Source organism: Nerophis ophidion, linkage group LG15 (genome assembly GCF_033978795.1).
Source record: "Nerophis ophidion isolate RoL-2023_Sa linkage group LG15, RoL_Noph_v1.0, whole genome shotgun sequence".
In the NCBI taxonomy this organism is placed as follows: domain Eukaryota; kingdom Metazoa; phylum Chordata; class Actinopteri; order Syngnathiformes; family Syngnathidae; genus Nerophis; species Nerophis ophidion.
Genome location: NC_084625.1, coordinates 31,926,771 through 31,953,135, shown reverse-complemented (window position 1 = coordinate 31,953,135; position 26,365 = coordinate 31,926,771). Strand labels below are relative to the sequence as shown.

At 39.2% G+C, this 26,365-nt stretch overlaps 1 protein-coding gene across 3 annotated transcripts in view; it reads left to right on the top strand.

The window, feature by feature from the left end:
• The window catches only part of myripb (myosin VIIA and Rab interacting protein b), a 339,066-nt gene that overhangs the window by 39,884 nt on the left and 272,817 nt on the right, over positions 1–26,365 (top strand). For all 3 annotated transcript variants that reach the window (XM_061922023.1, XM_061922022.1, XM_061922021.1), the window contains exon 2: positions 3,894–4,106. In XM_061922023.1, the coding sequence (XP_061778007.1) occupies positions 3,997–4,106 (110 nt within the window). In that variant the 5' untranslated portion in view covers positions 3,894–3,996. The remainder of the gene's footprint in view (positions 1–3,893; positions 4,107–26,365) is intronic.

Sequence of the window (26,365 nt, the reverse complement as noted above, 5' to 3'; positions counted from 1 at the left end):
AAAGTAAAACATAAAAAGCAACCTGCAGTTGTCTTTATTTTTAGGTTATCATGCCATGATTTTACCATTTCGGCCCACGTGGTAATATATTTTCCTCCATGCGGCCCCTGAGCTAAAATTACTTCGACACCCCAGCTGTAAATACTGAAGGTCACAAGTGAGCTGGAGCCTATCCCAGTTGGCAAAAGTTGTACCCCACAAAAGTGAGTAAACCCCACATATTTCCGCAAATATTTCATTCTTTTAATGGGACAATTCTGAAGAACGTCAATTTAATGAAATTTAAACGAGACAATGTACAGGTTGTATACCATTGTAAATACACTTAAATTTACACACAATAATTATCCGGCAACCAGTGTTTAAAGTTAAAAAATTAAAGTCCCAACGATGGTGTGTGGTGGAATTATCCTCTGCATTTGACCAATCCCCTTGTTCACCCACTGGGAGGTGAGGGGAGCAGTGAGCAGCAGCAGTGGCTGTGCTCTGGAATCATTCAAACCCCAATTCAAACCCTTGATGCTGAGTGCCAAGCAGGGAGGCAATGGGTACCATTTTTATAGTCTTTGGTATGACTCGGCTGGGGTTTGAACTCACAACCTACCGATCTCAGGGCGAACACACTAACCACAAGGCCACTGAGCAGGTTTTACCACAGTAAGTGCTGTTTTAACAGGAAAATTAGCATTGCAATTTGATTGATTGATTGATTGAAACTTTTATTAGTAGATTGCACAGTTCAGTACATCCATCCAGTTTCTACCGCTTATTCCCTTTGGGGTCTCGGGGGGCACAGGTGCCTATCTCAGCTACAATTGGGCGGAAGGTGGTGTACACCCTGGACAAGTCGCCACCTCATCGCAGGAGTTCAGTACATATTCCGTACAATTGACCACGAAATGGTAATACCCGAATAAGTTTTTTAACTTGTTTAAAACGGGGTCCACGTAAATCAATTCATGGTAAACATGTACAAACGGGACAAAAATGGCATAGAACAACAGAAGTTTTCGTATTTGCCATCGATATACTGTAACAATAAACAATGTTGATGATAACCACGGTAAAACCTCCGGTGGTTAGTATTAACGTTTTGAATTAAAATTATCCAAAAATCATGATTGATAACTGCACTTTACCAAATGAACTGACTTGGACCAGCTTGCTAGCTTAAATGCTAACATGAAATCAAGCAACGTTAACACCTTTCCCCATCAAGAAACAACATACCCCTTTCTAAATCTATATAAACACATTACTGTCTGGGCAACTACAGTATTTTCCGGACTATAAGGCCCCCTAAAATCCTTTTTTTCCCCCTCAAAACTCGACAATGCGCCTTGTAACCTGGTGTACCTAATGTATGGAATAATTCTGGTTTTGCTTACCGACCTCGAAGCAATTTTATTTGATACATGGTGTAATGATAAGTGTGACCAGTAGATGGCAGTCACACATACACGGTACATGTAGACTGCAATATGACTCAAGTAAACAACACCAAAATTGTATATGTTCCATTAAAAATATAGAACATTACACACAGCGCTCAAAAATCTATCAAAATGTCTTAGTACGACTTTGGTAAGCTATGAAGCCGCACCGCCTGATGGATTGTACTGTGCTTCAACATACGAGAGTATTATTATTGTGTGTGTACAAGGTATCTGCCGTTTTGTTTTGCAATATTACACAAAAGCAACGTTTCTTGCCTGCTGGTACTTGCTGATCTGTATGTGGGCTCTGCATTAGTCCTTAAAATTTGCACTCGTCTTGTAGTCGATAAGCTTCTTCTTTTTCTTTACCTTCTTGGTATGGGACATTTGTCCTCCTCTGTTGCCATTTCTATCAGAAAGTAGTGTAAAGTTCTTACTTATATATGTCAATAAACTCGCCATAAAAGCACTAAAACATACCGGTGTAGTAAGTTTTCACCCAAGACACTTTAGTTATTAGATAGTTCTGGTCCTGCAGTTTTTCATGGGACACCTGTCTGTTGTTGTTGTTTCCGGATGAGGAGATGCTGCTCCGTTATTGATTGCAGTAAAGTCTGAATGTCATTAAAACAGTTAGCTCCATCTTTTGACACTTCTTCCACTCCTGTCTTTGCTCGTTACACCAGATGAACCACGTATATAAGACCGCCCAGGTGTCTTCACGGTACGTTCAAGGATCGCTAAACAGAGTAGGACGCCAAAACGCCCGCCAGAAATAAAAAATATGAATATTCTTTGCTTGTTACGCACTTTTCATTTAAATAAATCATAAATTGCAACAGTACAAACCGATATTTGAAACAATAAAAGCTTAGCCATAACACATATATACAATACTAAAAAAAAAAACAACTATCGTTGAAGCATAAGAAACACACAACATGCAAAATAGTGGCTTTTCTAACAGTGTGCCATTGTTTTTGTTATTTAAAAATATACATATAACTTGGTCAATGTGTCTGTATATAATTACTTTTTTTAATACCATGATAACGGTGATTATTTTGCTTATGATCACCGTGATATGAAATGTTCATATTTTTACATACCTAATACTTACAGCCATATAGTCACCAAACTATCCATCCATCCATTTTCTACCGCTTTTCCCCTTTGGGTTCGCGGGGGTCGCTGGTGCCTAGCTCAGCTACAATCGGGCTGAAGGCGGCGTACACCCTGGACAAGTTGCCACCTCATCGCAGGACCAACACAGATAGACAGACGACATTCACACTCACATTCACACACTAGGGACCATTTAGTGTTGCCATTCAACCTATCCCCAGGTGCATGTCTTTGGAGGTGGGAGGAAGCCAAAGTACCCGGAGGGAAACTCTTGAAATGCATAATGAAATTACACCAAACCCCCCCCCCCCACTTCCCCTCCATGCGTCGGTTGAGGGGGGCGGGGTTTGGTCCTAGCGGGGTGTATAATAAAAGCAGTAGGAGTCATGCATACATTGCATTCTGGGTAATTATGTTGCGTTTATAATGTGTTACAGAGCCGATGTTCTCCAGAAATGTGTTTGTCATTGTTGTTTGGTGTGGGTTCACAGTGTGGCATATATTAGTAAGAGACGGCGTGGCACGGTGGTAGAGTGGCCGTGCGCAACCCGAGGGTCCCTGGTTCAAATCCCACCTAGTACCAACCTCGTCACGTCCGTTGTGTCCTGAGCAAGACACTTCACCCTTGCTCCTGATGGGTGCTGGTTGGCGCCTTGCATGGCAGCTCCCTCCATCAGTGTGTGAATGTGTGTGTGAATGGGTAAATGTGGAAGTAGTGTCAAAGCGCTTTGAGTACCTTGAAGGTAGAAAAGCGCTATACAAGTACAACCCATTTATCATTTATTTATCAAGAGTGTTAAACTTGTTTATATCGCAACCTTCAGTGTAACTTGTATCACCCAGTATGCCTTCCAATCTCGTCCGTGTGACGATAGAAGCAGCGAAATGCATGCATCAATTGAAGGTTATTCCAAGCCTTCATGCTGAAAATATAAACCCTTAATACAGTTTTTATTTTTATGAAATGTGCCCTTTGTGATGGTATCCTCACATCACACTCAATTTTATACTGAACGCCATTGGTAAGCGCATGGATGAGAAGAGGCTCTAAAGTTGTTAGCGCCTGCCTACTATTACCGCATGCCTTTAATAGGCGCAGGGTGGATAATAAGTTTTAAATTAATTCAAGGAAATATGGTATATTTATATTCACACTTATGGACAACAAACAGTCTCCAATTAACCTGACATGCATGTTTTGGGCTACTGAGGGAGTAAAGTAGACAATAACAGACATTGACAATATGTTTTACTAATTGAACACCTTTGTGTAAGTGTCCCCAGCATCCAAATCACATTCTCAACTTCTCTATCCCTGTTGTCCTCCAACAGGGTTGTGCCAGCGCTACTGCCTCTCCTCCTCCTCTTGTTGTCATCATCATCCTGTTTTGGACCACCGGCATCCCACCCCACCGCCCTGGCGAGCCCGGTAAAGATGGGCCGGAGGCTGGACCTGTCCGGTCTGACGGATGACGAGGCGGAACACGTGCTGAAAGTCGTCCAACGGGACATGAAGCTAAGAAAGAAGGAGGAGGAGCGGCTGAGGTAACGATAACGCTCGACAACTCAAACTTAGATACAACTTAGAATAGTCAGTGTACAGCTGGGAAAATGGTTTGAACTCAAGTATAAACTGAAGCTCCTCGTTGCAGGAAGCACTCATGCAGCCCGGGTCATTAGTGTCACCATCGCCATGCTTTAATGTAGGCAATATAATCTTGTCACACCCTTTTGTTGCCAGCTGGTAGACAAAAATGTATGGCCGCAGTGCCAATGTAAATGTTAGTAACCAGACCACAGAAAGGAGCTATCAGTGCTTAGTTTCTTTGCAAAATAAATGCAGTCTCAGCCACCTGCAACAGGCGGTTGGTGCTGATATTGTACAAGTATCGTCTTGTAAGTAATGCAGCGTCCTGACAGACGCACACAGTCTGACACTTTTTTTTTTTTTTTTTTTTTAAAGATTATTTACAACCTTACACACCAACAGCAACCCTCATAACACTGCTAGCACCATAGCGCTAGGAGAGCTAGTAACGTCAACAACAACACAGACCTTCCTCATTATGCACAAATGGCAGTTTAAAGCGAGCAAGGTTGCATTCATGAGGCCCCGGAATGATGAGCATCATTACAACACAAAATTTGCTTTTGTACGTTCTCTACTATCTGTATTGCTGCAATACTAATGACCGTTTGTCAGTTGTTATTTCTTATTGTATTACTTAGTTACCCTTTAATTCATATGATTGAAGCAATTCAATTACTAGTCTGCGCAACATTTTTAAATAATATAAAAAACAAAAAAACACAACATTTAAAAAAAAAATGTTAAGTACTAGTTTAGGCAAGTACCGATTTGATACAGTGCATCCGGAAAGTAATCAGTGTTTCACTTTTTCCACATTTTGTTATGTTACAGCTTTATTCCAAAATTTAATAAACTCATTTTTGGCCTCAAAATTCTACATACAATACCCCCACAGTGACAATGAGAAAAGTATTTAAAAATTTTTTTTTTTTTTGCAAATTAAAACAAAAGCGAAAAAAAATTATTTGTACAAAGGTAGTCACAGCATTTGCTCAATAATTTGTTGATGCACCTTTGACAGCAATTACAGTTTCAACTATTTTTTATTACACATTTTTCGGAGTATAAGTCGCTCCGGAGTATAAGTCGCACCTGCCGAAAATGCATAATAAGGAAGGAAAAAAAACAAACATATACAAGTCGCACTGGAGTATAAGTCGCATTTTGGGGGTAAAATTTGTTTGATAAAACCCAACACCAAGAATAGACATTTGAAAGGCAATTTAAAATAAATAAAGAATAGTGAACAACAGGCTGAATAAGTGTACGTTATATGATGCATAAATAACCAACTGAGAAGGTGCCTGGTATGTTAACGTAACATATTATGGTAAGAGTCATTCAAATAACTATAACATATAGAACATGCTATACATTTACCAAACAATCTGTCACTCCTAATTGCCAAATCTCATGAAATCTTATACGTCTAGTCTCTTACGTGAATGAGCTAAATAATATTGTTTGATATTTTACGGTAATGTGTTAATAATTTCACACATAAGTCGCTCCTGAGTGTAAGTCGCACCCCCGGCCAAACTATGAAAAAAACTGCGACTTATAGTCCGGAAAATACGCTACAATGCCACAAACTTGGCACACACTCAGTATATTTGAGCAGTTTCGGCCATTCCTCTTTGCAGCACCTCTCTGGCTCCATCAGGTTGAATGAAAAGCCTTAGTTTTCGTCCAGGAAGTCTCTGTACCTTGCTGCGTTCATCTTTTCCTCAATCATGACTACTCTCACAGTTCCTGCGCTGAAAAACATCCCCATAGCATGATGCTGCCACCACCATTCTCCACTGTAGGGAGGGTATTAGCCTGGTGATGAGCTGTGCCCATTGTTTCCTCCAAACATGATGCCTGGTATTTAAGCCAAAGAGTTCAATCTTTGTCTCATCAGATCAGATAGTTCTGTTTCTCATGGTCTAAGCGTCTTTAAGGTGCATTTGGCAAAGTTTTTACTGAGTAAAGGCTTCAGTCTGGCCACTATACTATACAGCCTACTGGTGGATTGCTACAGAGAGTTTTGGTCTTCTGGAAGGTTCTCCTCTCTCCCAGAGGAATACTGTAGCTCTGAGAGAGTGATCATTAGGTACTTGGTCACCTCCCTGATTAGACTAAGATGAATGCAGCAATGTACAGAGACATCCTGGATGAAAACGAGGATGGCGTGGCTCGGTCTTCCACCATCCTTGTGTGAGTGTGTCAATGTGTGTATGAATGGGTGAATGTGAAAATAGTGTCAAAGCGCTTTGAGTACCTTGAAGGTAGAAAAGCCCTATACAAGTATAAACCAAAATGAACTTATTGACTATAATTTTGGACTGCAACTAAAAAATGGGAGATTTGTGCAAAGCTCTTTGGGTATATATACCATATATGGAGATATCCTTTGACATAGCGGAAGTAAAATACGGCACTAAGGTCTCAAATTCCAAACGGCTCGTTTAGAGCAAGTTTGGTGTGCCAAGCTCTTTGCATCTTATTCAAAAAGACTTGAGGCTGTAATTGCTGCCAAAGGTGCATCAAAAAGTATTAAACAAAGACTGAATACTTATGTACATGCCATTTTTAAAAACATTCAATACATTTGCCAAAAAAACCCCAAAAACAAATATATACAGTATTTAAAAACCCCGTTTCCATATGAGTTGGGAAATTGTGTTAGATGTAAACGGAATGCAATGATTTGCAAGTCCTTTTCAACCCATATTCAATTGAATGCACTACAAAGACAAGATATTTGATGTTCAAACTCATAAACTTATTATTATTATTTTTTGCAAATAATAATTAACTTAGAATTTCATGGCTGCAACACGTGCCAAAGTAGTTGGAAAAGGGCATGTTCACCACTGTGTTACATCACCTTCTCTTTTAACAACACTCAGTAAACGTTTGGGAACTGAGGAGACACATTTTTGAAGCTTTAAAAGTGGAATTCTTTCCCATTCTTGTTTTATGTAGAGCTTTAGTCGTTCAACAGTCCAGGGTCTCCGCTGTCGAATTTTATGCTTCATATTGCGGCACACATTTTCCATGGGAGAAAGGTCTGGACTGCAGGCGGGCCAGGAAAGTACCCGCACTCTTTTTTTATGAAGCCATGCTGTTCTAACACGTGCTGAATGTGGCTTGACATTGTCTTCCTGAAATAAGCAGGGGCGTCCATGAAAAAGACGGCGCTTGGATGTCAGCAGACCGTAGATGTTAAAATCCCTAAATTTCTTGTAATTGCACTTTGAGAAACGTTGTTCTTAAACTGTTTGACTACAAACCCCGTTTCCATATGAGTTGGGAAATTGTGTTTAGATGTAAATATAAACGGAATTCAATGATTTGCAAATCATTTTCAACCCATATTCAGTTGAATATGCTACAAAGACAACATATTTGATGTTCAAACTGATAAACCTTTTTTTTTTTTTTGCAAATAATCATTAACTTTAGAATTTGATGCCAGCAACAGATGACAAAAAAGTTGCGAAAGGTGGCAATAAATACTGATAAAGTTGAAGAATGCTCATCAAACACTTATTTGGAACATCCCACAGTTGTGCAGGCTAATTGGGAACAAGTGGGTGCCATGATTGGGTATAAAAACCGCTTCCCAAAAAATGCTCAGTCTTTCACAAGAAAGTTTGGGGCGAGGTACACCCCTTTGTCCACAACTGCATGAGCAAATAGTCAAACAGTTTAAGAACAACGTTTCTCAAAGTGCAATTGCAAGAAATTTAGGGATTTCAACATCTACGGTCCATAATATCATCAAAAGGTTCAGAGAATCTGGAGAAATCACTCCACGTAAGCGGCATGGCCGGAAACCAACATTGGATGACCGTGACCTTCGATCCCTTAGACGGCTTTGTATCATAAACCGACATCAATCTCTAAAGGATATCACCACGTGAGCTCAGGAACACTTCAGAAAACCACTGTAACTAAAAACAGTTGGTCGCTACATCTGTAAGTGCAAGTTAAAGCTCTACGATGCAAAGCGAAAGCCATTTATCAACAACATCCAGAAACGCCGCCGGCTTCTCTGGGCCCGAGATCATCTAAGATGGACTGATGCAAAGTGGAAAAGTATTCTGTGGTCTGACGAGTCCACATTTCAAATTGTTTTTGGAAATATTCGACATTGTGTCATCTGGACCAAAGGGGACGCGAACCATCCAGACTGTTATAGACGCAAAGTTAAAAATCCAGCATTTGTGATGGTATGGGGGTGCATTAGTGCCCAAGGCATGGGTAGCCTACACATCTGTGAAGGCACCATTAATGCTAAAAGGTACATTCAGATTTTGGAACAACATATGCTGCTATCTAAGCACCGTCTTTTTCATGGACGCCCCTGCTTATTTCAGCAAGACAATGCCAAGCCACATTCAGCACGTGTTACAACAGATCGGCTTCGTAAAAAAAGAGTGTGGGTACTTTCCTGGCCTGCCCGCAGTCCAGACCCGTCTCCCATCGAAAATGTGTGGCGCATTATGAAGCGTAAAATAAGACAGCGGAGAACCCGGTCCATTGAACAATTGAAGCTCTACATAAAACAAGAATGGGAAAGAATTCATCCTTCAAAGCTTCATCAATTAGTTTCCCCAGTTCCCAAACGTTTATTGAGTGTTGTTAAAGGAAAAGGTGATGTAACACGGTGGTGAACATGCCCTTTCCCAACTACTTTGGCATGTGTTGCAGCCATAAAATTCTAAGGTAATTATTATTTGCAAAAAAAAAAAATAATTTAGTGAGTTTGAACATCAAATATCTTGTCTTTGTAGTGCATTCAATTGAATATGGGTTGAAAAGAATTTGCAAATCATTGTATTCCGTTTATATTTACATCTAACGCAACTTTCCAACTCATATGGAAACGGGGTTTGTATTTGCTCACACAGTTGTGGACAAAGGGGAGTACCTCGCCCCATCCTTTCTTGTGAAAGACTGAGCATTTTTTTGGGAAACTGTTTTTATATCCAATCATGGCACCCACCTGTTCCCAATTAGCCTGCACACCTGTGGGATGTTCCAAATAAGTGTTTAATGAGCATTCCTCAACTTTATCAGTATTGATTGCCACCTTTCACAACTTCTTTGTCACGTGTTGCTGGCATCAAATTCTAAAGATAATGATTATTTGCAAAAAAAAAAAAATGTTTATCAGTTTGAACATCAAATATCTTGTCTTTGTAGCATATTTAATTGAATATGGGTTGAAAATGATTTGCAAATCATTGTATTCCGTTTATATTTACATCTAAACACAATTTCCCAACTCATGGAAAAGGGTTTGTATATATTTTCACATTGTCATTATGGGGGTATTGTTTGTAGAATTTGGGGACAAAAATTAATTTATTCCATTTTGAAATAAGGCTGTAACATAAAAAAAGATATGTAAACGACACCCATTTCTAATGTTGTCTTTTTCAATAGAAAGTAAATGTAACAGCTGCACACTGATTACTCTGTAGTATAACCAAGTTTACATTTGACTTTACTGTCCCATGATAAACTGTAAGCATTGAATGTGATGGGTTTAGTTTTGTGTGTTCTAAAGCGTCTATAGATACTTTTTGGGCTTGTTGATTGCGTCATTGTCCGTTGCTGTCACAGCGTCTGAGGAGCTGTTGTTTCTTTCCTTCACACTCACTCTCCCTCTACCCTATGACAGGCCCGATTCAAAGAGGGTTCAGTTTTGACAGCCTTCCCTTCCCGTAGGGGTTCTGTGCACCTGACGGTGTCTACGTGCTACGTCTCAGCAGCTCTATGGGGGAGACTTACAGTAGCATTGACATGGCTATATTGTCACAACCACATCCAAAGTGTAATTGGCAGTTCTCAAGTTTGGTTCGACCCTATAATTTCCCTAAACCCAAATATGTTCCCTTGACTACCAAGCAGACCCCAACATCGGCTAATCCCTTTGGGAAATTTGATGTCTTTTTCTTCAGATTTGAATGGAAGGAGGATCTTCAATTCAGTTTTTTTTCTGAGAGTTGGTGAATCGTCCGTCTTTTCTCCGGCCAGATCACAAAGTGCTAAAAACACAACAGAAGAACCGCAAACCGGCTTCTGCTTAAATTTGAACTTGTTTTCCCAGAACCAGGTTCAAAGTAAAGATGGAGTTCTGCAAAATGACTGGGCTGTAAACATTCTCCTGTCGCCCTGTTGCGACAAATCCGAAGAAACGGTTATTTGACTGCTTGGTGCAATAGCAGGGTGTCGAAGACACGTTTTACCTGGAAATCTGTGTTGTGAAAAATACAAAGGACAAAGTGAGGCAGGAACCATATTGTAAAAGCTGGTTCAGTCTGTGCTTGAGTGGTTCAGCAGGTATCTCGCTCCCTCTGGGTTTTCTCTTCTCCATGCATGGCTGATATTTGCTTTTCTTGCCTGAATAAAGTCAGCCCTGCAGCGTTGTCAATTACCCAGTTGACGGATTCATGGAAAAGTAAATAAGCCTGAGCCAGATCTTTAATGTTCCTTTTTATTTCCCCTATGCTGCATTATAAGAAGTGAAACGCTCAGCTTATGCTACCCCTTGCTTTGATTAATTTGTCTCGTAAATAACGCGTTACACACAGCTATGTTGCGTGATGACAACGTGACTGGGGATGCAAGGAAGCGAACGTTAAATGAATAATTTATAACTGCGAAGTATTGTCACAGTCAGACCAGGCAGGAGGCCAGGATTGATGCAGCCTGTTGATTGAAAAACTGTATTAGTAAAATTATGAAACCAAAGACACAAACCATGTGCAAGACCTATGTCGTGAGTAGGGCAGTAACGATATGAACATTTTATACTGTGGTTATCATGACCAAAAGTAATCATGGGTATCTTTATCGCAGTATTGTTGAATGTGCTCATATCGTACTACTTACACACACATTGACCAAGTTATTTAAAAAAAAAAAAAAACATCTACCAGTAATTGCATGTTTTTTGTTTCTTATGTTTCACTGATAATGTTTTAGTCTTTGTATTTTATCTGTTTTAATGGATACATTTTTGTTTTAAGTATTGGTTTGTACTGTAGCACTTTAAGATTTATGAAAATGAAAAGTGTATAACAAATAAAACCAATTATTATCATGAATTATTTCTGGCGGGCGTTGTGGCGTCTTTGAACACACTGTAAAATCACCTTGGTCCTGTATTCATTGGAGGGTATATCCATCACTTTGTTCTAAGGCCCAGTCTCCATTAAGCTGGATAACCCCTTAAACAAATAATTATCTAGCCTAAACCCACACTAAACCATCCTTTAAGGTTCCCCTCCTTGGATAATTTTTTACGCGGGTAAGTGCGCCGTGTATTTCTTGAATATCGGGCTCTTAGCTTTGTATGGACTCATTGATCGTTTACAAACTGAGTTCGGAGAGGAAGTGAAGTCAGAAAGACTGCGCCTCACACAGGAAGTGACGCCAGAAAGAACGCACGTCAGCCAGCTTCATAACAACTGGTTTCATAACTCGGAGCTAACCCCTGGAAAGCTGGAGGCGAGTCATCCAGATATGCCCGTGTTTCTGCTTCTTCTACATGTATAGACGCTTGTGGAAATCACACATGAATACCTTAAAGGCCTACTGAAATGAGATTTTCTTATTTAAACGGGGATAGCAGGTCCATTCTACGTGTCATACTTGATCATTTGGCAATATTGCCATATTTTTACTGAAAGGATTTAGTAGAGAACATCCACGATAAAGTTTGCAACTTTTGGTCCCCAATTAAAACGCCTTGCCTGTACCGGAAGTAGCAGACGATGTGCGCGTGACGTCACCGGTGTGAGGGCTCCTTACATCCTCACATTGTGTATCATGTGAGCCACCAGCAATCAGAGCAATTCGGACTGACAAAGCGACAATTTCCCCATTAATTTGAGCAAGGATGAAAGATTCGCGGATGAGGAAAGTTAGAGTGAAGCAAGGAAAAAAAAAGGAGAAAAAAGAAAACGCGGCGGCAGTGGGAGAGTTTCAGATGTAATTAGACACATGTACTACGATAATTCTGGAAAATCCCTCATCTGCTTATTGTGTTAATAGTATTTGAGTGACATTATAAAGTATTACCTGAAAGTCGGATGGCTGTGTCTCTTAGAGAAGCCGAGGAGCCAAGCTTACAGCTGCCTTTTTGAGCTGCAGGATGAGGTCGCGTAATCCACTCAATTCTCCGGTAAGAGCCGACTTAATATCACAATTTTCCCATCCAAAAACTTGCTGGTTGACGTAGAGAAAACATGTTTCCTTGACCGCTCTGTGTTAAAGCTTCACAACAAACAAAGAAACACCGGCTGTGTTTCGATGCTAAAGGCAGCTGCAATCCACCGCTTTCCACCAACAGCATTCTTATTCGACGTCTCCATTATTAATTGAACAAATTGCAAAAGATTCAGCAACACAGATGTCCAAAATACTGTGTAATTGCACGATGAAAAGAGACGACTTTTAGCCGTAAGTGGTGCTGGGCTAATATGTCCCCTCCAACCAATAACGTCACAAACACGCGTCATCATTCCGCGATGTTTTCAACAGGAAACTCCGTGGGAAATTTAAAATTGTAATTTAGTAAACTAAACCGGTCGTATTGGCATGTGTTGCAATGTTAATATTTCATCATTGATATATAAACTATCAGACTGCGTGGTCGGTAGTAGTGGGTTTCAGTTGGCCTTTAAGAGAAGGAAACGCGCGACTGCAGCTATTTCGGATACAACACATCTCAGATGGCAACAATAATGAGTGACGGTTTTGGATAACGCTTGGAAGAACGGCAGCCTGGTGGGATATGTTTGTCAACGAGTTTGTTGTGCTAGAGCAATGACAAAAGAACTGTCGAATGTCCAGGTCAGCTGTGATTCTACTTACCGAAAAACTTTGTCCATTTGTCGGAGGAGAGACAACGAGAATGCGGGCTCCCGTGGATGTGATAAAAAGGTAGCGTGTTCTTTGGGTTACCTGGCCGACGATAGAAGACTATGGAAAATAGCGAATGCATTTGGACTGGCAAAGCAGACTGTCAGGTATTCTGCCGTCCAAAGGCAAAACCCAGTAACTCAATTTTTGTCAAAACTGAGCTGATAATAATTTTGGAGTTCCTAGGTGATATGCTTTACATTAGTGTATGCGATATTGTAATTTGTTCCGTAAGTAAGCTGTTGAGGGCATGGCAGGACCTAGCAACTACCACATAACCGCGTAGATACAACAGAAAAAACCTAGTATCTCAAGGGACCAATCGGCGCTTCTTTGTCAGTCGCCTTATTGTCTTTAATGAGACATTTGCACGAATGGGGGCCGACGGTCAACCTGATATGTGATATTATGGCACGAGGGGATATTTGGAAGATTGGCCCAGGACGTTTCAAGCACCTTCATTAAATGTATTGTTCTTGATTCTTCCCCTTGCATACTCTTTTGGGCAGATAACTGTGGAGGTCAAAATAAAAACTGGACGCTGTACACGGCTCTTGCCCAATGTGCAAACGCAGAATGGGGCCCACCCGAGATTGTGATAAAATATCTGGGAGAAAGGGCACACTTTCATGAGAGCAGATTCAATCCGTGGCTCAATCGGCAAGAAAATGAAAGCTCAAGAAAACATCTATACGTTTGATGACTTTGTAGATCTGTGTAAGACAGCATCAAGATAGATTGGTTTTCCTTTGTTTTCTCAAATCAGCTAGAAGTGAGTTACTAGGTTTTGCCTTTGGACGGGAGTATTGTATGTCGAGCGATTACTCAACGTCTTGGCCCAGAGTATTTAAAGTTTGCTAATAAGTTGTTTACTTTCACATGTCCATTCAATATTTCATGAATTTATGGTGGCTCATGTGTGATTCACTACAATAGGGCCCCACAGCATGCTAGATTCCAGTTAATTGAAATACCTTAAAACAGTGGTTCTCAACCTTTTTTCAGTGATGTACCCCCTGTGAACATTTTTTTAATTCAAGTACCCCCTAATCATAGCAAAGCCTTTTTGGTTGAAAACAAAAGATAAAGAAGTAAAATACAGCACTATGTCATCAGTTTCTGATTTATTAAATTGCAAAATATTGCTCGTTTGCAGTGGTTTTCTTGAACTATTTGGGAAAAAAATATATAAAAATAACTAAAAATCTGTTTTTGATTTATTAAATTGCATAAAAGTGCAAAATATTGCTCATTTGCAGTGGTCTTTCTTGAACTATTTGGAAAAAAAGATGTAAAAATAACTAAAAACTTGTTGAAAAATAAACAAGTGATTCAATTATAAATAAAGATTTCTACACATAGAAGTAATCATCAACTTAAAGTGCCCTCTTTGGGGATTGTAATAGAGATCCATCTGGATTCATCAACTTCATTCTAAACATTTCTTCACAAAAAAAAGAAATCATTAACATCAATGTTTATGGAACATGACCACAAAAAATCTAGCTGTCAACACTGAATATTGCATTGTTGTATTTTTTCACAGTTTATGAACTTATATTTTGTTGAAATATTATTCAATAAATATATTTATAACGGATTTTTGAATTGTTGCTATTTTTAGAATATTTTAAAAAAACCTCACGTACCCCTTGGCATACCTTCAAGTACCCCCAGGGGTACGCGTACCCCCATTTGAGAACCACTGCCTTAAAACACTGGATATTGTTCAAATAAGTTAAATGTAATTTCAGAACCTACACACAAATCAACTATGATGTGCACATTTTTTCGTGCATGCGTACTAGGTTGCATTGCGCCGGCGGACGTAAGGGGGACGGGGTCTTAAACGGTGGCATTGTGTGTGTGTATGTGTGTGTGTGTGTGTGTGTGTGTGTGTGTGTGTGCGTGTGTGTGTGTGTGTGTGTGTGTATACAAGGATAAGGTTAGGTGGGACATACCCCAGGTTGTAGGTTCAATGTCTCCAATTGAATATCCTAGTTGCTCCGACATCAATGTGTTTATATAAGTTTATATTGGGGTATGTTGTTTCTTATTAGGGAAAGATATACTGTCTCTTGTTTTCATGTTAGTATTTAAACTGGCGAGCTGGCAAAAGTCATTACCTGAGTTTATCAAAGAGCAAGTATCAATCACGGTTTTTCAATATTATTTTATAACAATAATACTAATTGTGGTCATTGTTAATACCGTTTAATGTTGCAGCCCTAGTCGTGAGTCAAAGTTCATGTTTGACATGTTGTCATGGTTACCATATAGCAAAGATTAGTTACCCTGGCTATTCATAGGCATGCTATGATTTACTCCTTTGCACTGATTATGATTATTATGGCCACTAGAGTACTCGTCACTTGAATGTAAATATAGGTTGTGTCAGGGGGATATAGCAGGGGAATGTTACCATATTACCATTACTGATGCTTAAAAAACAATTCATGGCTGTTTTTAAAAGCTGCAAAATGCCTCTTATGGGCGCATGTTCCAGGCACACCCTCCCACCCAGCCTAAGAAGTTATTAGCTTTCACAAACGTATAATTTGCTTGCCCGTTAAAGTGTTTCCTGTTGTTTGTTCCCCCAAAAGGCCATGTTTCAGCTATTGATTATATTTAAAAAAAAGAAAACAAAAAAAAGATCTTAAGTTACTCATTCTAATCACCTCTTCTGCCAAAGCGTGCTGGTGTCATTCTGCCAATTAGAGAGCGTGAGCAGCTCAACCCGTGGCCTAGGCCGTCTTCGCCATCCACTTGGAGGGGCTCATTATGGAACAGCAGGGGGCTTTGGAGGGGCGGTGGGGGTAGGAGTGAGACTTGGGACTGCTTAGCAAACAGCTCTCCGAGAGGGGTGTGGGAGACTGACTGGCAAATCATTATAGATAGAAATAGTGGAGAAGGTGCCAGGAGCTGTCTTCACTGTCAGAAAGGTTCTACTCACAAGGCAAATTTGTAGTCCTAAAGCCTGCTCAGAACATAATTTTAGTTGTCACAACTGTATCCTTTCCTTTTAGAAAAATATGTGAAAATAGTTTTGGAAAGTCCACTTTTGCTGTCAACTGTATCTCCTGTGTTCTCGTCCATTCAATTGTATTTAAAGGCCTACTGAAATGAGATTTTCTTATTTAAACAGGGATAGCAGGTCCTTTCTATGTGTCATACTTGATCATTTGGCGATATTGCCATATTTTTGTTGAAAGGATTTAGTAGAGTACATCCACGATAAAGTTCGCAACTTTTGGTCGCTAACCGAAAAGCTCTGCCTTTACCGGAAGTAGCAGACGATGACGTCACATGTTGAGGGCTCCTCACATCCTCACATTGTTTTTAATGGGAGCCTCCAACAAAAAGAGCTATGCGGACCAAGAAAACGACAATTTCCCCATTAATTTGAGCGAGGATGAAAGATTCGTGTTTGAGGATATTGATAGCGACGGACTAGAAAAAAAAAAAAAAGTAAAAAAAAAAACGTGATTGCATTGGGATGGATTCAGGTGTTTTTAGACACATTTACTAGGATAATTCTGGGAAATCCCTTATCTTTCTATTGTGTTGCTAGTGTTTTAGTGAGTTTAACAGTACCTGATAGTCGGAGGTGTGTGTCCACGGGTGTCTTGACGCCAGTGTCTCAGGGAAGTTGACGGCAGCTTCATGGACTGCGCAAGCTCATCTGATCTCCTGTAAGAAGCAATTTTTACCACATCTTTCTCACCGAAACCTGTTGGTTGACATTCGGTCGGGATCCATGTACAATTGTTTGTATATATTGTATATATAATTAGTGCAAAGGTTTAATACGTAAACAGGGATATTTCACATGCCTGTACTGTGTATAAAATTGAACTATGTTCATGTTGTTTATAATGTGTATTTATAATATGCTGTGCAAAGGACATTTTATAATTTTCGGAAATGTATTTTGTACCTGACATTGTTTAAGGGTTAGGCGCAATAAGTGTTTAACTTCAGCCTTAACCCTTTAGGTCTGCAACATTTTTTATTTTCAATCTATGAATGTACAACTGTTTGTTTTCTTTGTTGACCATTGACCGAAGAACAATAAACAAAACAAAAACAAAACAATGTTCGCTTGACCGCTTGATCCATAGTAAAGTTTCACCTCCGGGAATTTTAAACAAGGAATCACCGTGTGTTTGTGTGGCTAAAGGCTAAAGCTTCCCAACTCCATTTTTCTACTTTGACTTCTCCAATATTAATTGAACAAATTGCAAAAGATTCAGCAACACAGATCTCCAAAATATTGTGTAATTATGCTGTTAAAGTGGATGACTTTTAGCTGCGTGTGTGTGCAGCGCTCATATTCCCTAACAGTCATCATTACGCGACGTTTTCAAGAAAAAACTCCCGGGAAATTTAAAATTGCAATTTAGTAAACTAAAAAGGCCGTATTGGCATGTGTTGCAATGTTAATATTTCATCACTGATATATAAACTATCAGACTGCATGGTGGGTAGTAGTGGGTTTCAGTAGGCCTTTGAGAGCTTCAAATCACCCATAAAAGGTATTTCAAGCACTAAAACTAATCCAGACTAGATCAATATTTGTTGAGCTATCAAAAAAACATTTTACCTTTGTGTTGTAGGTGGCAAAGCAAATTAGTGCAAGACAGGACAACTGTCTCAGTTAGGCTAAAGTTCTGCGCAGACGGTCCAATGCTACGTCCAGCTGCTACCGTTCCACATCGCACACGTAAAATGCTCACCAATGTGGCAATGTGTTACTGATGAGGCAGGGGCTAAAGATGACGTCCATCAAAAAGTTTGTTCTGCCAAAAGGTGGTCAATTTGAGATTGGTGCAGTGTAAAATACAGTAGTGCCCGGATTATTGCCGTTTTTTAGCGTTCACCCTAAATCTGGAAAAATAAGTTCTGCTGGGAGAATATTTATTGATCGCAAGACCAGATCTGACCAATCTACAGGACAGGCCAAAAGTTTGGACACACCTTCTCATTCAGTGTGTTTTCTTTATTTTCATGACTATTTACATTGTAGAATGTCGCTGAAGGCATTAAAACTAATAAATGAACACATGTGATGTTATGTACTTTAAAAAAAAGGTGAAATAACTGAAAACATGTTTTTGTATTCCAGTTTCATCAAAATAGCCACCTTTTGCTGTGATTACTTTTTCGCACACTGTTGGCATTCTCTCGATGAGCTTCAACAAGAAATGGTTTTCACTTCACAGGTGTGTTTGAAGCTCATCGAGAGAATGCCAAGAGTGTGCAAAGCAGTAAATGTAGCAAAGGGTGGCTATTTTGAAGAAACTAGAATATAAAACATGTTTTCTGTTTTTTTTAATTTTTTTTGTTATGTACATAACTCCGCATGTGTTCATTCATAGTTTTGATCTATTATGTAAATAGTCATGAAAATAAAGAAAACACATTGAATTAGGAGAAGTTGTGTCCAAATTTTTGGCCTGTACTCTAAGTCTAAGGCTAGATCTGACAAACCAAAATCTATGAGCATGAACTGATAAGGGTGGGGGGTGGGGTTGCCAACATATGCGGTCCTCTCCAAAGTTTGAGTGTGAGTCCCACTGGGTGTGAGTTTTTCTTGCCCTTATATGGGCTCCACCGAGGATGTCGTTGTGGTTTGTGCAGCCCTTTGAGACACTAGTGATTTAGGGCTATATAAATAATCATTGATTGATTAATTGATTGAAGCCTACTCAGATGAGCGGCGAAATGTCTTCTACGACCAACCAAACCAGACCTGGGCATTCTGCAGCCCACGGGCCACATCCGGCCCTTTGTGAGTCCCTGTCCGGCCCGCGTGAGGCCAATCATAAATTACAAAATAAATTAAAAGAATTATCTGTGTTGAGTGTGAAATACAACAGTGCTGCTTTTGTTTTGAAAAGCGTTATTTGTATTTCTTCCTTGTGGACATATGCTCGTGCGCAATTTACATTTTATATATCAAAAATTTGAGCAAAATTTAATTGAAATATTGTCGGTGTGGCCCTCCAGCAGTGCTCGGGTTGCTCATGCGGCCCCCGGTAAAAATTAATTGCCCACCACTCAACCAAACAGTCCAGTTGCGATCAATTGAATGCCCTGAGATTACAATCCCCTGAATGAATGAAAACTATAACCTGCTAATCCAAGAATGTACAATAATTCTTCTCAACAAATGAGAAATATAGCCTTAGAGGAAAATCTCATTTAGAACATGGGTATGCTCGTACAGCACTTAAAACCTTTAGTATATCAGTCTGTGGAGTTAAATGATGGAATGGATTAAGCAAAGCAATCAAACAAAGCACAATTATGATTGAGTTTAAAACACTCTTCAAACTACAAGTGTTTACAATGTACACAGAACAAGAATTATGATGAACAACTTGAACCCTTGTTTCTTCTTTTTTTTTAATGAGACAAAGATTATGTATGTATTTAATATTTGTTTGCTTACTATGGTTACAGAGAACAAGGAAATGTGGTGCATTACATTGTATCGTATGCATGTTCCAAATAAACTGAACTAAAATTTTTAGTCATTTGATAACAAAACAGTTTTAATTTGTTGAATAAATAAATCTGTCAGCGTCAATTTGTAAATCCAAAATAATCGGATTGTGCTTTTAGGTCTTTTTAGCTTTTGCACTTAGTGTTTAGCAGTGGTTTGTGCACCTCAAATACAATGATTCATAAACATAGCTTCAAAATGCACATGTGAACGCAGTCATACAACATACATATTAGGGGGAGCAGATCAGAATTACATGTTTGTATCCTCAATAATATATCTCCTTGTTCAGGTTGTTGCATTTACTGTAGAAGTGTAAATGTTTTTACTAATTAGACAATAAAAAAATAATTTTGAAAATTCTATGCATACCTGAATTCAACCCTCTGTTAGTCAATTTAAATGTGTGGCCCACCATATTTGAATTGGCATATTTTTAAACCCCTCAATGTGGTAATTTAAGTCATCCAGTCATTTGTGTCATACAGTATGTGACTCATGCAGAGACTCGCAGGCTTTTCTTCTGAATGTCATTTTCGACTCCTTTAGTGTTCTGGATGCAGATAAGCAGAAAGAAAGAAGCAGGCAGGAAAGAATTAAGAGGTGAATGTCAGTGTCTGGAACAAAGCTGACCTTCACTCGCTTCATTACTATCCCTAGATGCCATGCTAATGTCTTCTTTGTGCTATTAAAATGTTCACAAGATCCCAGCTCCAATTTAAAACCGCCAAGAGTGCTTCATTTGCAGCATTAGGTTAATTTATCTTCAACATTAAAGTGTTGATCCTGTGTTGCAATCAAGTTCTAGTATGAGTCGTTCTTTCACGGGAAACACTGCTGAGACGTGACCATTTAACCATACTAACGCTCTTACACAGCAAGTAATCTGTTCACCTCCCACCTATGTAGAATAGATTCCATGTACTTTCATGATGTCAAAGCTGGGTTACCTCCGGTCTACTTGCAGCCGTGAGCTCCTGCCTGCAGTATTCTATTGGCAGGATTAGCTCTTAGTGTTATTGGTGCGGGTTATTTGTCTGAGTCATGTTGATGTGGTTTGTGTGTGCGTGTGTCTGACGTCATTGTGTGTGTGGTTGTGTGTCTGGAAGGAAATGTGTTGAACCTTTTTTTGTAAAGGGGCAGGTGGACTACCAAGGTAATTATGTGAGTCATAATTAGATTTAGTAGATACACATTGTGTTTTGGATCACTGTCGTTTGTAAACATTTTCCATGTATTGCCCTTGTTTTATCAGGTACCCCAGCATAATCCACAGTCGTGTAATTGGACACTTGATTCCTGTTACTGACTCGTGTTCCCGCTAAAACTGAATCAGGTACTTAATATGCAAGAGTCACCAGTCATAGAGTGTGCTGGAACCTGAAGAAGTTGCACCCGTGAGTCATTGAAATTTGAGTCTTTGTCGAGTACCCGTAAGTCAATGAAACGCCCTTCTTCATAGAGCACCAATGAGTCAGTAAAACTTGAGTCTTGGTCGAGTACTCTTGAATCAGTGAAAATTAAGTCTTCATTGATCAGCCACGAGTCACTAAAACTTGAATCTTTGTCGAGTATTAGTAAGTCAGTGAAATCCAAGTTGCTGTTAATTATCCATAAGTCATCAAAACTTGAGTATTTGACAAGCACTCAACTTAGTGAAACTTGAGTCTCCATCCGTGAGTCAGTGATACTTGGCCTGGTCCAATTCAAAATTTTATTCCAGGATATATTGTCTGACAAATTATAAAACAAAATAAACAAGATTTTTGCCATCATTTTTTTTTTATATCAAATTAACCACTGATGTAATGACAATCATTAGTAATAATGGAGGTATACCCTTTCAAATGCAATTAACTTGTATTTCTCATACATTTTAACATCGTAATTGAAATGTAAACTTTTAAAGACCAAGTTATATAAAACCAACAAATAATAGAAATAAAATATACAAAATGTTGCACTCAAAAACCAAAAGCAATCGTAAATTGTTTATACTTGCATTGAGCGTTTCTACCTTCAGGGTACTACCCTATTTCAACATTCACCCATTCATACGCTCACATTGACACAGTGTTGGCGGGGACTGCCATGCAATGCTGTAACCACGACCCATCAGGAGCAAGGGTGAAGGGACTTGCGCAAGGACACAACGGATGTGACTAGGATGGCGTAAGCTGGGGATCAAACCAGGAACCCTTAAGCTACTACCCGAGCCCGGCCGTCTCCATAACAAAATCGGATCTTTCTTTAAAGAGGACCTTCAAATATACACAACCCAAATAAACAAAATGGCTAAATAAAGTTATTGTGACAAAAATTATTACAGTTATCAGTGTTATTATCGTGGGATTGTTGACTGTGCTCAAAAAGTACTTAAACACACAATCTTATAACCAAGTTGTTTTTTTAAACAACTAAAATAATATAAAGACTTGGCAGAGGAAACATCAAATATTGCTCTGGCTTGATAAGAGCCATATTATTTGAATATGTTTATTTTCTTCCATTTTAAATTGTACAGGGTGATCAGTTGTTTCACTTCCTGTCTGTTTGTTTCAACTCAAAACTGTTGAGTTTATTTATATCTTCGTACAAACAAGGCACATCCGTTGTTTAATGAGAATACCGCAGCTTGGTTGTTTGGACAGCAATGTGTTTTTACAAGTTTAGATTGGCGAATAACGTTAATGTCTGTAGTTTACATTTATTAGCATTCAAGCTACCTAGCAAGCTAGCGCCAGTCCGTTCATCCATATCAAAGTGTGGTTTTGAATGATGGTTTTTCAACCATTTTATCGGTTATCATTACTACAGTTTATGTGTTAGTTCATACGCCCACAGCTGCAGAAACTAATGCAAAATGGGACCGCTCTTGCAGACCGTCTCGCTCGCCGAACATGGACATTAAAAAAACACAAAGAAAAACTTCGATATGAACGTAAGAGCTGCTTGAAACCTGGCTAAGAGCAGCATGGAGCTCTGTAGCCGTGGGTTTGCTCGACCTGCGAACGGGCCAGCGGCATCGCTTCGCCACACTAACAGCCACAGACTCTTAATGAAGGCCAAGATGATTCACCCCCTTCTTTTCATTGCGCTATAGCACAAACTCGTACAACTCTTGAAACCGATGAAAACATACCGATTTAATTTTCATTTATCGTCGGTAAATTGGCTTATCGAATATGGGCCCAGGCCTAAGTGATACTACTTCATCAACCCATGAGTCAGCGAACTGTAATTTTGTGACAAGTAGCCGTAAGTCTGTGAAACTTGGTCTTAATCGAGCGTCAGTGAGTCAGTGAAACTCAAGTCTCCTTCTTGATTTTGCCAGTGGTAGCAGGTGTCTGTAAGCGAAGGATTTAAAAAAGACAAGTACCTGTGAAACTTGATTCAATAAAAAAAACTTGCAAGTTTTGAACAACATGACTTGCACATCTAATCTAAACACAATGAACTTTACTGGAAACTACTGAGCATTTTCATCTTTTTAAGGTTTTTTTCTTATACTGGAAGTGTAGCTTCAATCTTTTTACGCCCATTTTTGAAAATTTAGAAAAGGCCAAAATTTGCCGGGGAGAAGTGTTTAGATTGGGTTTCAGCCACTACTCACTGTAGAAGAGGGATAAGAAAGAAACTGGCCTGATTGAGCTTTCATTTCTTCCGAGGTGTTCAGGAGACAGTTGAGGTCGGCCATACAGTTGTCTCAGACTGTGAGATATCTAATTAGTCTCTAATACGGCTCCTACTTGATGATGTTTAATATAATTAAACATAATTAGCTGATGGGAATAAAGCTACCCAAGGCCACAGCAATTATACCTGGGCATGCTTGTGCATACCATGTTCAGACACAGACTCGGGTTTGCATGCAGAGTGCAGGAAATAATTAATATCATGTATTCTTTTCCACTCTTAGTACCTAATTTACTAAACTTTTACACCTCATTTAAACTAACATCCCTCTAAAGGTGTTTGTATAAGTTAGCAAATTGTTCTTTGTAAAGTCCTGCTTACAATTACGGTATTTTCCGGACTATAGAGTATATAGGCCGAACCCACTAAATATTAGAAGACAAAATATTTTTACATATATTAGCTGCACCGAACTATAAGCCGCTGATTATAAATAAATTAGTTATTCACTCGGAAATATTTTGTTAATGTTTATTTACATAGTTTAAATGTTTCCAAAAGGGGCATGTAACATGGCAGTAAAACAGCTGATCAAACAAAGCAGAAGTCATTGTAATGAACCCACTAGCTCCGGAAGCTATCTTTCCAATCAGCTAAACGGACTCAAAACCTCCAAGTTGACATCCTGGTGAATTTACTGAGGAATTTCTAAAAATTAAGCAATACAAAAAGAATGCCATACGTTAATTGTACTAACACAGGACACTCGTAAACATGTTAGCATATTCGCAAATGTTAACGATGCTCACTTAGTTGCATTACGATTGCACATACAAATAAGCAATAACAGTTTGTTGTATTGTAAAACTTACTAACATTGCTTGGAGTGATGAATGAAGAATCCATACAAGTAGAAATGCTGTGGACAACTAGAAGACTGAATGGCACTTGTACTTCTGGTTCGAAGCTTTAAACGGAAGGAAATACTGTAGATGTTCACTCCGCAGCAACTGCAGTCAGCAAACTTGTCCAAACGATGGCGCCTTAGCACAAACAATAACACATCCTTTCAATGTCTGTAGTATGAAAACTATTCGCGGACTATGGAGTAAATAGGTGGCACCCACTAACTATTAGAAGAAAAAATAGGTTTCCATACATTAGCCGCACCGAACTATACGCCACATATGTATACATTGTGAAATTAGTTATTTACACAAATATTTTGATAATGTTTATTTACATACTTTAATTGTTTCCAAAATGGGCATGTAACATTGCAGTAAAATGGATGATCAAACAAAACAGAAGTAATCGTCATCGACCCACTAGCTCCGGAAGCTATCCCCCCAACAGCTAAACAGACTCAAAACCTCCCAGTTGACATCCTGGGGAATTTACTGAGGAATTTCTAAAACTGAAACAATAAAAAAGAATGCCATACGCTAATTATACTAACAGAGGACACTGGTAAACATGTTAGCATATTAGCTAATGCTAACAATGCTCGCTTGATTGCATTCCGATTGCACATACAAATAAGTATTAACAGTTCGTTATATTGTAAAGAATCCTTACGAGTAGGAACGCTGTAGACAACTAGAAGACGGAACGGCACTTGTACTTCTGGTTAAAAGCATTAAACAGCAAGAATAACTATAGACGTTCACTCCGCAGCAGCTGCAGTGGTCAAACTTGTCCAAACGATGGCGCCTTAGCACAAACAATAACACACTCTTTCAATGTCTCTGTTTTATGAAAACTATTTGCATAATGTTTGTTAGCGAAGAAAAATACAAAACATGAGCTGCTTATTATCCGGAATTTCCAGTGTATGACTTCACGGTTATAAGCAGTCTGTCGCCACGATAGTGTTTATGGTGTGTGAGGGAGGAAGTTTCTTATTGTGACAAATCAGTAGCAACATGGCTGAACCAGCTAAAACACTTGGGACAGGCTGGTGAGATAGAGAAACATCTTCCCCCGATAGCTCACACAACCTCTTTAGCTCTCCCAGCTGACTAAGGAGATACTGTCGCTGTCTCCCATTTGCAGTAACTTTGCCGACAAACAAAACAGACGGATGGTCCAGTCGTGTTCTGTTGCCGCATTACCGGTGATGCATTTCCAAGCGTTATCTCCTGGAGACCTCTGAAAAATGGCCCAAGACCTGTTACCTTTTCGTATTTGTTCAGGTCTGCAGTGATTACTTCCGCTGCTGGCCAAATGTCAAGTGTTGTTTCTAGTCAGAGGGAAATAGCTGGCTGCAGCAGAGTGATGTTTGCTTACAGTATCTCATCAATGTTGACTTATATAGCAATGAGAAACCTTGGATGGGACCGCAGATGTGGGGACCCATCAATGGACGTCGAGTGGATCTACCATATTATTGTGAGAGTCTAGTCCATAGTCAGTACATCCCTCACATTTCACCAACCATTTTACTTCCCTTTCATATAATGTGAAGTAGTCAGTAGGGGCTGTCTTCGACTACGGATTTTTGTAGTTGAATCTGATTCGTTAGATGTTGCCGAAAAATTTGTGTTTTTTTTTTTATAAGAGAAATTAGGGCTGGGCGGTCATATCGAGTTTGTAAGATATACCAATATATTTTTAAACAAGATATGAATTAAGAAAATATTGTGATATCGATATAATTTATTTGACGTTAAAATTACCAAACGTCGCTTATTTGTCCCTCGCTCCTCACTCGCGCTCATGGGCTACTAAACCCCTCCCCTTCCTCCTTCCAAGACGTGTTTGCGCGTATAAGAACATCCATGATTGGTTGGTTGTTTGCAGTGATGAGTCACGATTGGTTAAGATTAGGCCAATCAAAGGCAAGATAGGGTTGGTCATCGAACCAGGAAGTGAAATCCAAACAGACATCCCAAATGATGACGAGAAAAGCGATTTTTTATATTAAAAAAATGAATATCTTCATATATATACTTTCACCGGAAAATATATTGAGATATTTATCGAATAATGAGTTTAGGTAAAAATATATAGAGCAGGGGTGTCAAACTGAAATACAGAGTTAGCCAAAATTTTAAACTGAACGAAGCCACGGGCTGAGGTTAAACAAATTAATCCTTTAATAGGGACCCAAACAAGTTTTGCATTGAATATTGACCAAGCAAG